At 41.2% G+C, this 13,497-nt stretch overlaps 1 protein-coding gene across 1 annotated transcript in view; it reads left to right on the top strand.

Moving 5' to 3' along the window:
* MACF1 (microtubule actin crosslinking factor 1) overlaps nt 1–13,497 on the top strand; it is a 413,147-nt gene that overhangs the window by 230,258 nt on the left and 169,392 nt on the right. The window contains exons 22-26 of the mRNA XM_049774609.1: nt 3,864–4,016; nt 7,403–7,557; nt 9,584–9,710; nt 10,996–11,179; nt 12,265–12,434. Coding sequence (XP_049630566.1) covers nt 3,864–4,016; nt 7,403–7,557; nt 9,584–9,710; nt 10,996–11,179; nt 12,265–12,434 — 789 coding nt within the window. The remainder of the gene's footprint in view (nt 1–3,863; nt 4,017–7,402; nt 7,558–9,583; nt 9,711–10,995; nt 11,180–12,264; nt 12,435–13,497) is intronic.

Below are 13,497 nucleotides of genomic sequence, written 5' to 3'. Positions count from 1 at the left end.
AGTGGGATGGTTACCTCTGAGAAACAGAGTGAACCAGATCAGCTGCTGCTTTTATATCCTTAAAAACTCCAGGGCAGTGGGTTCTTGTTACAGTGGTTGGTATCCATTCAAATAGAGTTTAATCAGTTTGCTCCTTTATTCTTTTTCTTTCCAAGTTGCTAATAGGATTCCTTTGGGGACTGTTTGAAGGTCTGGTCCTCTCTCATGAGCCACTCCAGTCTCATAGTACTTTCTTTGCATTCTTCAAATTTTACTGTAATTTGGGCCTAAAGTGAGGCTTAAAATAGGGCTTAAAGGGACGCACTTATATTATTTTTTTGTTTTAGGATGTTTTTTCCCTCTGTTATTATTATATTTTTCTTTTTGAACCCCTCCCAGTAGTGCTTCAGAGACTACTCCTAGTTCAGAGCATGAAGGATCATATCATGCCAGGGATTCATCCAGGGCTCCCACATACAGAGCATTGGTTTCAGCTTTTTGAACTGTGTCCCTGATTCCAACATTAAATAATCTTATTTTATCATGCAAAGAGAATTTAATAAAGCAAAAGGTAAAAAAAAAAAAAAAAAAAAAAAAGAACTTAGACTAGACCCGAGCCAGATTTTTCTTAGAAATTTTCTTTTGGCAATAATAAGTAGAAAATTGATTTCCCTTAAGAACAGCATTAAAATGGACCCGGAGAGATAGCACAGCGGCGTTTGCCTTGCAAGCAGCCGATCCAGGACCAAAGGTGGTTGGTTCGAATCCCGGTGTCCCATATGGTCCCCCGTGCCTGCCAGGAGCTATTTCTGAGCAGACAGCCAGGAGTAGTCCCTGAACACCATCGGGTGTGGCCCAAAAGCCAAAAAAAAAAAAAAAAAAAAAAAAGAACAGCATTAAAATCTCATTTATATGTTCTGTACTGATTATCCTGTTTATTAATGGAAGATATTTTTATTTAATTTATTTTTGGCTTGGGGGCTGCACCCAGCAATGCTTAGGGGTTATTCCTGATTTTGTGGTGAGGGGTTGACCTTAGAGGTGCTTTGAAGACCATGCAATCCCATTAATCAAATTTAGGCTTCACATATGTGTGTCATGTGCTTTATCACTGGGTCACATCCCTGTCAAGTATTAACTTTTTTTATTTTGCGCACACACCTGGCAGTGCTCAGGACTGATTCATGGCTTGTGCTCAGGAATCACTCCTAGTGGGGCTTGAGGGACTTTATGGTACTAAGGATTAAACCTGGACTGGCTGTGTGCATGGCAAATGCCCTTTCTGTTGTAATATCTCTCTGGCCCCAGTATTAACATTTTTTTGTGTGTGTGTGTGGTTTTTGGGTCACATCCGGCAGTGCTCAGGGGTTACTCCTGGCTTCATGCTCAGAAATTGCTCCTGGCAGGCACGGGGGACCATATGGGACGTCGGGATTTGAACTGATGACCTTCTGCATGAAAGGCAAACGCCTTACCTCCATGCTATCTCTCCGGCCCCAGTATTAACTTTTTTGTGTTTGGAAGGGCCACACACTTGGAAGTGCTCAGAGGTTACTCCTGGCTCTACAGTCAGAAATAATTGGCAGTGCTCAGGAACCATATAGGGTATCAGGGATCAGACCTGGGTTGGGCATATGAAAGGCAAGCTTCCTACCCACTGTAGTATTACTTTGGTCACCCCAGTATTAACTTTTTTGGGGGGTTATGCCATACCCAGCAGTGCTCAGGGGTCACTCCTAGCTTTGCAGTCAGAAGTTACTCCTGGCAGGCTCAGGGGACCATATGGAATGCCGGGATGAAACACAGATAATAGATCGTCCGTGCTATCATTCCAGCCCCAAGTGTTAACTTTTTCATGTGTATGTATGGGCTACACACATGGCAGTGCTTGGGGTCCTGGCTCAGTGCTCCTGGGAACATGCAGTGCTGGGGTTCAAATGTGTGTCTCAGTCTGTTGAGCTGTTTATATCCAGCCAGTAGTAAACAATGGCTTTATAGTCTGTTTTTAATTCAAGTAAATTGTATATTCTTTTTCTCTAGTTAGTTATTTCTATAGGCGTGATGGTAATAAAAATCAGCTATCAAACTATGTGCTTTTTAAAAAATGTATATTACATAGATTTAGCAAAGATTAGGACTCAAGCTACTTCTCAATTAAGATAGAAATATATTAGAATATATTACTGTCTTAAATTTTGTATTAAAATAAAAAAATATGTGTATGGTAAAGAAAGTGCTTTTTCACATGAGGTTCTGACATTTCAATACAAAAATATAAATAAGAGAACTTAAAGTTTATTTTTTGAGGTTAGACTTGGGTATTTGTAAATATTAGTTGATTTTAAAAACTTCATTATACTGTTGAATGTCATAAACCAGGGAATAGGTTTATAATCAGTGTTTCACCTGAACATATAATCTGTTAATTAATTGAAATGAAGGATTAAAAACCTGACTTCAGATGTTGTCTCTCTTAGAAGTACTTCAATATGAAGGAGGAATATAATAGTCCTTGGCTATTATCTCCTCCCTCCCGCAGGTTATCTTCTTGTCTTAGGGTAACTCCTCTGCAATTGTTGTCTTATCTTCTCTTCTCGAGGGTCGCTGCTCTGTTCCCTCCTCTCCAGGTCAGGGGCATCGGGTTGGCGGAATCATCGGGGCATGGAGTCACCTGGGTCTGCTCGGCTTGTCCGTCAGGTTCGGGAGCATCTGTCCTGGCTTCTGGTTCTTTTCAGAACTTTTACTGCACTGAGCACTTGGTCTCTGGACATTGAGATACTTGGCTCTGGGTTAGACAGACATTGACATCTTATTGCAAGGAAACTGGAATGGGTAGACCAGCTCTCAAGTATGGAACAGTGTGGCTGTCTCCCTTATATTCCATTCCTCTTTCTTAACTAATGAGTTAAAGTTGTATTTCTTCCAATCATGCTCCCGGGGACAGGCACAGGTAGTTTATTTAAGCATTTCTTTTTCCTTACTTGCATATTCTTAATTTCATATTCTTAATTCTCTAATGACATTTCTTAACATTATTAACTTTTTATCCTCATCGCATCTACTTCCATTCTAAGAAAGCCCTCTTCTGGGGACGTTTTATTCCTAAATATGAGCTTGAAACATCCTAATTGAAACACAGAGGTTATCCTTCTAATGGAATTGCTTTACATTGCTACCAATTTTGTTGACAAGGAGTTCATTACTTTTTAAGATAATTGGGTTTGCAGAGACTTGAGTGTTAAAATTTTGCATGATACAATGCTTCTTTCAAACCAATCAGATTTACTTGAATATTGCACAGCAAGACACTAAAAGGTAAATCCTAAATAATGTCATGATGCCTTCACCATCAGCCTTAGTTTGGTGGAAAAATTAAGATATTTTTATAAAAAGCGTGAATTTATGTGCATCAAATATTTGTAGTAGAGCTTTGGAGATGTAATTATTTTAAAAATACATTTAAAAACATAACTATAGTTAACAATAATCTCCTAAGCAGAAGGTAAAAATCAGATTTCCATCACTGAGAAACAAAAAACCAAAAAATTACTGACTTTAATTTCCATGTTGTCTGAACCCTATTTGGGGAAATCCTTGGCTAGCTGTATTGCTGTATTTGGCAGATAGAAGTCTTTTTGTTTACTTGTTTATTTATTTTTGCATGTGATTTTATGGTTTATTAAAAGGGGGAAAGCTGGAAATGTCAGTCCAAGAGTACTTGGTAGAAGACAGAAACATCCTCCCTGTGTTTCAAAGATGTCTCCACCAAGATCCTTACTTAACTGAGAAATGAACTTCTCTGAGGGAGTGAAGCAGTTTCTTACTGACTTTGTTACCCTCCATGGCAGCACTTACAGTCTTTCATTTTTCTTCTCATTTTCTAGGATGAAAAAGAGCAGCTTATACAGTCCAAGAGCTCTGTTGCCAGTCTTGTTGGGAGGTCAAAAACCATTGTTCAGCTTAAGCCACGAAGTCCTGAGCATGTGCTCAAGAGCACCATATCTGTGAAGGCCATCTGCGACTATCGACAGATTGAGGTGAGAAGACAAGAAAAGAACCCTCTGATTTCAGGAGGGAAGGAAGGGAGGAGAGAGACTTTTAGTTAGAATTTTTGGTAATCAGATTGATGATCATTACCAAACAGATTGGTGATTTTTATTTGTTTTTTTGTTTGTTTGTTTGGTTTGGTTTTTGGGCCACGTTCAGGGGTTACTCCTGGCTATGCACTCAGAAATAGCTCCTGGCTTGATGGGTGATCATAAACTCACATTGGAGGGGTTTGTTTAGGGAGAGGGTGTTTGTTTTTTTCATAAGTAGAATTTAAACATGCCCAAAGCTCTCCTTTTATTTAAAAAAGTTGGAGGTTGGGGCTGGGGAGATAATACAGTGGTTAGAGCTTTTGCCTTGTACACTTGGCTGACCCGGCATCTCTGAGCCTCCCAGGAGTGATCCCTGAGCGCAGAACCAGGAGTTCTGCAGTGTGTCACCAAAACAAAAACAAACAAAAAAGCTGCCAATGTAGTTCTGTGTTAAAGCACCATAAGTTGCCTGGGCTTAATCCTGGGAACTTCAAAATTAAAAAAATTAAAGACTTTTCTTTTTCACACAACATTAGAATTGAGGTGGAGGAATGGATGAAAGACTGGAGCACATGCTTTGTATACAGGAACCTCAGGTTCAGTCCTTGGAACCACATGGTCTTCTATGGAAGCATTGCAGGGAGCAACAGCCAGAAATGATCCTGGCTCTAAAAAAAACCTCAATAATACAGATTTTTTTTCCTGCCTCTAAAATAGATATTTATCTAGTTTCTTTTTTTTTTTTTTTTTTTTTTTTTTTTGTGTTTGGTTTTTGGGTCACACCCGGCGGTGCTCAGGGGTTACTCCTGGCTGTCTGCTCAGAAATAGCTCCTGGCAGGCACGGGGGACCATATGGGACACCGGTATTCGAACCAACCACCTTCAGTGCTGGATCGGCTGCTTGCAAGGCAAACACCGCTGTGCTATCTCTCCAGGCCCATAATTAAGTTGTGTGTGTGTGTGTGGTTTTTGGGTCACACCCGGTAGTGCTCAGGGGTTATTCCTGGCTTCATGCTCAGAAATTGCTCCTGGCAAGCACAGGGGACCATATGGGACGCCGGGATTCGAACTGATGACCTTCTACATGAAAGGCAAATGCCTTACCTCCTTGCTATCTCTCCAGCCCCCTAGTTTCTTAAATGTGGACACAAATCAAGTCTGGGAAGATAGTACAGTGGGTAAGGTGCTTGCCTTGCATGCAGCCAACCTGGACTTGATCCGTAGTATCCCATATGATGTCCTAGTATAGAAAGGAGTAATTCCTGAGTGCAGAGCCAGGAGTAAATCCTGGGCATTGTTAGGAGTGGTTCACAAACAAAAAATATGAACAATAGTTGGAAATTAACTAGTCCCCACAACTACGAAGCCCACTCTGACTTATAAATAAATACCCCTTCGATATACCTCTTTAAGTCCTTGCTGTTATTTCCATAAATTAGACCATATGTGTTATTTGGAACATTGCATTAGCCTTGCCATTCAGTGTTCTTTGTTTTCCATGATTTTTTTTAAAGATATGTCACGTCATTTTCTACTTAAGTCTGACAACAATTTTCTACTTCTTTTTTTGCTTGTTTGTTTTTATTTTGGGAGGTATGGATACCTGGATATACCCAGGACTTATTTCTGGCTCTCAGTGGTCTCTCCTGGTAGTATTCAGAGATCTCTCCTGGTAGTGCCATAAACGGTGCTAGAGACTAAACTAGTGTCTGCCGCTTATAAGGCAAATACCTTAACTGTACAACTATTTCTCAGAAAGTCTTAATTCCTTTATATGACTTATTATTTTGCTTTTTGGGTTTTGTGGTTTTTAGTTTTTTTGTTTGTTTGTTTGATTTTGGTTTTGGTTTTTGGACCACATCCAGTAGCACTCAGGTTACTTCTGGCTCTATGTTCAGAAATCAGACCATATGGGATGTCAGAAGTCAAACCTGGGTTAGCTGCGAGCAAGGCAATCACCCTTCCCACTGTGCTCTCACTCCAGCCCCAACTTCTTGTTTTGTTTCGTTTTTGTTTTTGCCTCTGCCCAGCGGTGCTCAGGCTTTACTCCTGGCTCAGTATTCAAGGATCACTCTTGGCAGATGCTCAGGGGAGAATATGTAGTGCTGAAGGGTCGAACCCAGGTCACTCACTATTAAGGCAAGCACCTAACCTGCTTGTACTCTCTCCATCCTCTTAACATGCTTTATGGGCCTGACTAACATTATATTTACTTTTCAGTCAAGACTAAGTCATTATCTTCTATACATTACCTGGTAAATGTCATTTGTCACATGGCATTATACCTATATGCTTCCCAGAATATTGAAATATAGGCCATATTTTTCAGCTTACTGTTTAAGTGGCTTAGTTACCTAGCTCAGTTTCAGGCATAAATTAGAATAATTGTCATACAAAATATTAATGAGGTCTTTTTTGCACTTTTCTGTTTCTGTGTTTCTGTCTGGAAAATTGGATCAACAGAACCAAGAGTACTTGCCTTACATATTTTTCAAGGAAAAAATTTATAATTTTAGAATGCTTAAACAAAGATCAGAAAGATAACTCAAAGGACTTGAGTTCATGCTTTGCGTTCAGAAAACCCAGATTAAATCCCCAGTACCACACGGTCCCCTGAACAGGTGTAGCGCCCCCCCCCTACATTTTTTTTAAAGCTTAAACATTTTCTTTTTTTTTTTTTTTTTGGTTTTTTGGGCCACACCCTGTGCCGCTCAGGGGTTACTCCTGGCTATGCGCTCAGAAGTTGCTCCTGGCTTCTTGGGGGACCATATGGGACACCGGGGGATCGAACCGCAGTCCGTCCTAGGCTAGCGCAGGCAAGGCAGGCACCTTACCTCCAGCGCCACCACCCGGCCCCAAAGCTTAAACATTTTCAAGGATTTGAGTGGAGTAAATGAGAAGGAAGTACCACAAAAATAAAGTTTTGATTATCATGTCCCATTGAGTTTTAGCTTATATAGTTATAGGTATAGTCAAATTACTCTTTGTGATTTTTGTCTTTTAACTTTTTTGAAAGGGGTTTAGAATGAGTTTAAGAGAGAGGGAATGAACAAACATCCTACAAGGGTTGAATTGTCTAAAAGTAGAATACCGCCATGTAACTTTTATACAGTGATTCAGTTGACAAAGGCATTTTGTTGTTTGCTATTTCTCTCTTTCCTCTGTGATGCACTTTATATTTATTCTTTTTTTGCTGAACCAGGAACTCTCATTCAATGATGGCAAGTCTCCATAGTGATTTTTTTCTTCTTAAGGATTTTTTAGCTTAGGGATTAGATACCAGGTAAATAATAATAAATTGTTGTGTAACTGTTAGCAATAACTTGAGAATTATGTTTTTTCAGATTACTATATGTAAGAATGATGAATGTGTGTTAGAAGATAACTCTCAACGGACCAAATGGAAAGTGATCAGTCCTACAGGGAATGAGGCAATGGTGCCATCTGTCTGCTTTCTTGTCCCCGCACCCAATAAAGATGCCATCGAGATGGCCAGCAGGTAATTTTGCTCAGTTACCACTGTACTGTCACTTTTGCTGGTGGCTTTCACAAACTGGTAGAGGGTTGGCTCTGCACTTGTGATTTTTAAATACGGTGACCAAATTCACAAGTTTTTTTTTGAGAACAAAATACCTACTATTGGGGCCAGAGAGAGAGCATGGAGGTAAGGCGTTTGCCTTGCATGTAGAAGGTCAGTGGTTCGAATCTCGCCATCCCATGTGGTCCCCAGAGCCTGCCAGGAGTGATTTCTGAGCCAGGAATAGAGTCATGAGTAACCCCTGAGCAATGCTGGGTGTGACCCAAAAACCAAAAAAAAAAGGGAGCCAGAGAGATAGCATGGAGGTAAGGTGTTTGCCTTTAGTTGTTTATTTTTAACCTCTTATTCTTTATGCATCACATTTACCAACTTGAAGAAATTCAAGATAAGACAGATTTTATTGAGAAAGAGAGAGAGGGAGAGAGATGGAAAGAGAGAGAGAGGGAGAGAGAGAGGGGGGGGGAAGGGAGGGAGGGAGGGAGGGAGGGAGGTTGGTTGGGGGAGAAAACACTCTCCAAAGGTAGAAAACCCCATATCCCAACATTAAAGTATGAAATTATACCTTAAAAAAGGGCGATATGGGTGATGTGCATATAGACACCTTATGCGTGGTCTGGCAACACATGTGTGTCCATTTCCTTTGTTCCAAGTTGGTTCTACTAGGGTTTCTCCCAATCTGCCCTTGTGGTGCTTTCTATCTAGATAAGAGTCCACCGCTAGGGTGGTTGCAGAGGGAAGAATTGGAGGTAGTTGTATTTCTAGAATTTGAGACTAAAATAGGCACATGTTGCTTAAGGAAAAAGTCATCTCAGAAGGCCAGCAGGTATTTAGGGCATTTACCCTGCATTCAACTAACCTGGGTTCACTCTCTGCACCCCTCATATAGCCCACTTAGTACCACCAAGTATAATTCCTGAGTGCAGAGCTAGGAGTAATCCCTTGGCATTACCAGGTGTGGCCCTAAAACAAAACAAATCCATCTCAGACTGTGGTTCTAGCTCAATGCAAGGTCACATATGGGGCTAGATTGATAGATAGTATAGCATGTAGGGCATTTGACCAACCCAGGTTTGAAAATCAGCACCCATATGGTCCTCTGAGACCTGCCACAAGTGACTCTTGAACGCACCATCAGGAGTAAGCCCTGAAGCACTGCCAAGTGTTCCCTTCCCCCCTCATTCACACACATTGCATAAAACACTTCGTGTGTCCAAGGCCCCTGGATTCAATTCCTAGCACCAAAAATAAAAGTATCTTCCAAGCATTTATCTTCAAATATTCCTTTGTATTCAGGAACTTATTAGGTTGCTATTGACTTTTAAACATTTTGCGAGTTCCTGGTAGGCCTTGCAGCTGTAAAATAGCTGAACTAGAAGCATTAGTAAAATGGCATTGGCTTGGAACACCGGTGTGTGCAGCATACTTATAAAGGAAGTTCTTTTTTTTTTTTGGTTTTTGGGCCACACCCGGCGTTACTCAGGGATTACTCCTGCTCAGAAATTGCTCCTGGCAGGCACGGGAGACCATATGGGACACCTGGATTCGAACCAACCACCTTTGGTCCTGTATCAGCTGCTTGCAAGGCAAACGCTGCTGTGCTATTTCTCCAGGCCCGGAAGTTCTTATTATAGTAATTCAACTTTTATTTTGATACAGTATAGCCAGGATTAAACATTTTCATAGAAATGCGAGGGTCTCGTTCGGTTTGAATCTCCCATTTCTTGCTTCCTGCCTTTTAATTATTTTTGTGTTTAAAATTTTTTATGATGTTGAAAGAGGTGGGGTTGGGTCTGTGCTAGTGACTTGATTACAATCCTTCAAACTGTTAATATCTGCTTTAGTAATAGTCACTTTAGTAACCCTTCTTTTAGACAGGAAGGAGCTGCCACCCTTCAGTTGTGTCCTCAAGATAAAGTTAGTCAAAGAAGTTGTTTTGTGGGGGTTAAAGTCTTTTGAGACTTTAGCTAGATTTTCTGTTTGTTTCTAGGGTGGAACAGTCTTATCAGAAGGTGATGGCCCTTTGGCATCAACTGCACATTAACACCAAAAGCCTTATCTCCTGGAACTATCTGAGGAAGGACCTTGATCTTGTGAAGACCTGGAGCCCAGAGAAGGTAATTGTGAAAATTTTATCTAGGGTTTATATCTTATTGGCAAACTCTCCCCTCTCCCCCTATTTTGGGGCCACACCATGTGGCACTCAGGGCTTGCTCTGGCTCTGTGCTCAGAAATTGCTCCTGGCCAGCTCTGGGGACTATATGAGATGCTGGGGCTCGAACCCAGGTCCATTGTAGGTCGGCAGCATGCAAGGAAAATGCCCTACCACTGTACTATCACTCTAGCCCCTTATTGGCAAACTTTATTTTTTTTTTTTTTTTTTGGTTTTTCGGGCCACACCTGTTAGATGCTCAGGAGTTACTCCTGGCTACGCGCTCAGAAATTGCCCCTGGCTTGGGGGGACCATATGGGACACCGGGGGATCGAACCGTGGTCCTTTCCTTGGCTAGCACTTGTAAGGCAGACACCTTACCTCTAGCACCACCTCGCCGGCCCCATTGGCAAACTTTTTAAGTACTGTGGGACTTCTGCCTATACAGAGTATAACAGCTGGAGTCAGGCATACTATTTCAGGGCTAAAAACCTAGTGCCTGAGGAACTGGCTACCTAGCAGCCTGAAATGGTAAAGAAAAATAAGTATAATTTTTATCATCTTGACAAGAAACTGGTAGTTTTCTTCTTACTCTGCATAACAAACATTTTTTTTTTACATAATGTATGTAATAGGGGAATGTTGCTAAATTGACTATTATTTTTATATGCAAGAGGGGCTGGAGAGAAAGTACAGTGGGTAGGGTACTTGCCTTACATATGAACCAACAACACCTGTTTAATCCTTGGCACCCCTATATTTCCCCAAACCCATCAGGAATGATTCCTGAGTGCAGAGCCAGGAGTAATCCCTGAGCACAACCTAATGTGATCCCAAAACAAGCAAAAAAAAGAGGTGGGGTTGACGAGACACTACTGTAGGTAAGGTGCTTGCTTGCACATAGCTGACTTGGAGTCAATCCCTGAAATCCAATGTGATCCTTCTAGCCTGCCAGGAGTAAGCATTGAGCATAAACAGATGTGACCAAAAAGATCCAAACAGAAAAGCTTGTCTGTGAGGGCACAGTGGTGCTTCTGGGGTGCTAGTAATATTCTCTTTCTTGATCTGAGTGCTGAATACATGGACAAGCTATATTTGCAATGAATCAATTTATTTATAATTCTGATTTATTTGTGCATAATTGTATATAATGTTAAATGTCAACGATAATGAGAAAGGGGGGTGGGGAGACAGAGGAGAAAGAGATTGTCTTCCGTCCTGTTAATATTTCTTCTGGTGTTTATCTCCAGCTTCGATCTTTGGCACCAGGGGAATGTCATCAGGTTATGAAGAACCTGCAGACCCACTATGAAGACTTCCAGCAGGATTGTCGTGACTCTGCGCTCTTCTCAGTGACTGATCGCTTGCGCTTGGAAGAGGAGGTGGAGGCTTGTAAAACCCATTTCCAGCACTTGATAAAGTCCGTGGAGAATGGTGTGTGCTTCTGAAAGGGGAGAGAAATGGTGAAATGAAAGCCCTATCGTGTGTTTCTAGACCCTTCATATAAATTAGAAAGTATCACCATATACCCTTTTCCACTTGAGTTGTTAAAAACTTGAGATAGAGAAAACCTGGCAGAGATGGTACTCCCAAAACAAACTGAAAGAAGAGTCCATATTTTGTTTGCTGGTGCTAATAATATATCCGCTCTCTGGAATAAATAACGTTTGGCTCTCCTAGGTAGTGTGGGAATTGAGGATCAGGCAAAATGTTCCTCCATTCAGTCCTGGTAGGTAGATTATCAAATTGCCTAGAAACAATGGTGCCTTCTGTTAGAGGATGATTCTCATCTTGTTTGCTTGATGCCCTTTGGGGCCACATCTCATAGTTATTAGGGTTTATTCCTACTCTCATGGGTCGCTCCTGGATGGGGCCAGGTGACTATTTGGGATGCCAGAGATTGAAACCTGGTCAGAGAGGTGCAAAGAAAGTATCCTACTCAATATCCTATCTCTCTCACCCTCTCTTATTTTTTTAAAATGATTTTATTTTTAGTCATTGTGAATTACAAAGTTACTTATAATTGCATTTCATGTATAAAATATGCAACACCAATCCCTTTCCCAGTGCCCACTTCCATCCATCAATGTTCTCAGTTTTCCATCCACCATCCTGCCTCTATGACAGGCACTTTATCTTTTTTTAAATAAATGTTGAGTACTGTGGATTACAATATTATTTTAAATTCGTTTTCATGCATAATACTTTACCACCTTGTTGCACCAGGGCCTCTTCCCAAGTGACTCCCTTCCTCCACCATTGTCATAATGTTCTCTTCCTATTCTTCCTGTCTCTCCTCCACTTTAGTGGGAAATGGTCTACAGAAGATCAATTTTGATTTTCTTTCATATCTGCTACTATTGGGCATGTATTACTCCCCCCCCATTATGTTTCCTTATATCCCACATATGAGAGAGTTCATTCTATGTCAGTCTCTCTCTGAAAGTGAATCTTTTATTCCCAGGTTTCCTAATGTCTATTATGATACTCAGAGGTCGTCTTTGCTTGTATTTTCACAGAGGACAAAGAGGAAACTGTAGCCAAGACATATATTTCAGAGCTGAAGAATATCCAGCTGCACTTAGAGGAGTGTGAACAAAGGATGATTAAACGAATTCAGTCTCTAGCCAGTTCAAGGACTGATAAAGATGCTCGGCAGGAAATTGCATTAAGGATTGCAGAGCAGGAGGTAAGCTCTAAGAGCTGGTTGTAAAATAAATTTAAGGGCCAGGGAACAAATCCTAAGAAGAAGGTAATCATGGGGTTTCTAATTAGGAGTTCTGGGTAATAGAGATAGTATAGCAGTCAACATAGGTTCAATCCCCAGCACACCATATGTTCCCTTTAGCCTGTCGAGAGTGATTCCTGAGTGCAGAGTCAGGAGTAACCCCTAAGCACTGCTGCGTGGTCTAAGTACTGACTACATTTATTTGAGCTATATATTTTAAGACTGCTTAATAGTGTTGCTGCTCTCAGCTCCACCCCAGTATATGATTTAAAAAAAAAAAAAGGAGCTGGTGATAGTGCAGCACATAAAGTTCTTGCCTTGCATGCGGCCAACATGGATTCAATTCCTAGCACTCCATATAGTTCCCTGAGCACCGGCCAAAATGATTTCCTGAGCTTAGAGCTTGATGTAAAGCCTGAGCAACCAAAACCAAAACATCGTAAACAAAGACTTGAGATATACTGTGGCAGAGCCAGAGAGATAGCACAGTGGTAGGGTGTTTGCTTTGCACACAGCTGATCCAGGATGGATGGTGGTTCGAATCCCGGCATCCCAGATGGTTCCCCATGCCTGCTAAGAGCAATTTCTGAGCAGGAGTAACCGCTGAGTGCCGCCGCCAGATGTGACCTCCCCCCAAAAAAGAAAAAAAAAGATATACTATGGCCACTGATAGGAATTCTTTATGTGATTATGAGCAAGTTAACAATCATCATATGACCAAGAAAATAGCTTTAAGGAAAAAAAAAAGAAAATAATTTTAAGATACCAACTTTAACCCTTAGCACTACAGGGTTCTTTGAGCACTGCTGGGTATAGCTCTTGAAGGGTGCTAAGTATCACTGAGGTGACTGGTGGCACCAGGGCCTGAGCAGTATTGCCTCTAGTCCTGAGCATTGAACCTTTGGCTCAAATGGCTGAGTATTACGGGAGTGATTACTGGGTCCCCTGAACATTGCTTGAGAGATCCCGTCCTCCCAAAGTAACAGTGAAATACATATAATGAAAACCTTAGGAAAGTACAATG

Source organism: Suncus etruscus, chromosome 6 (assembly GCF_024139225.1).
Source record: "Suncus etruscus isolate mSunEtr1 chromosome 6, mSunEtr1.pri.cur, whole genome shotgun sequence".
Classification (NCBI taxonomy): Eukaryota; Metazoa; Chordata; class Mammalia; order Eulipotyphla; family Soricidae; genus Suncus; species Suncus etruscus.
Note: the sequence above shows the minus strand (reverse complement) of the source record. Positions and strands in the feature narration are given on the sequence as shown.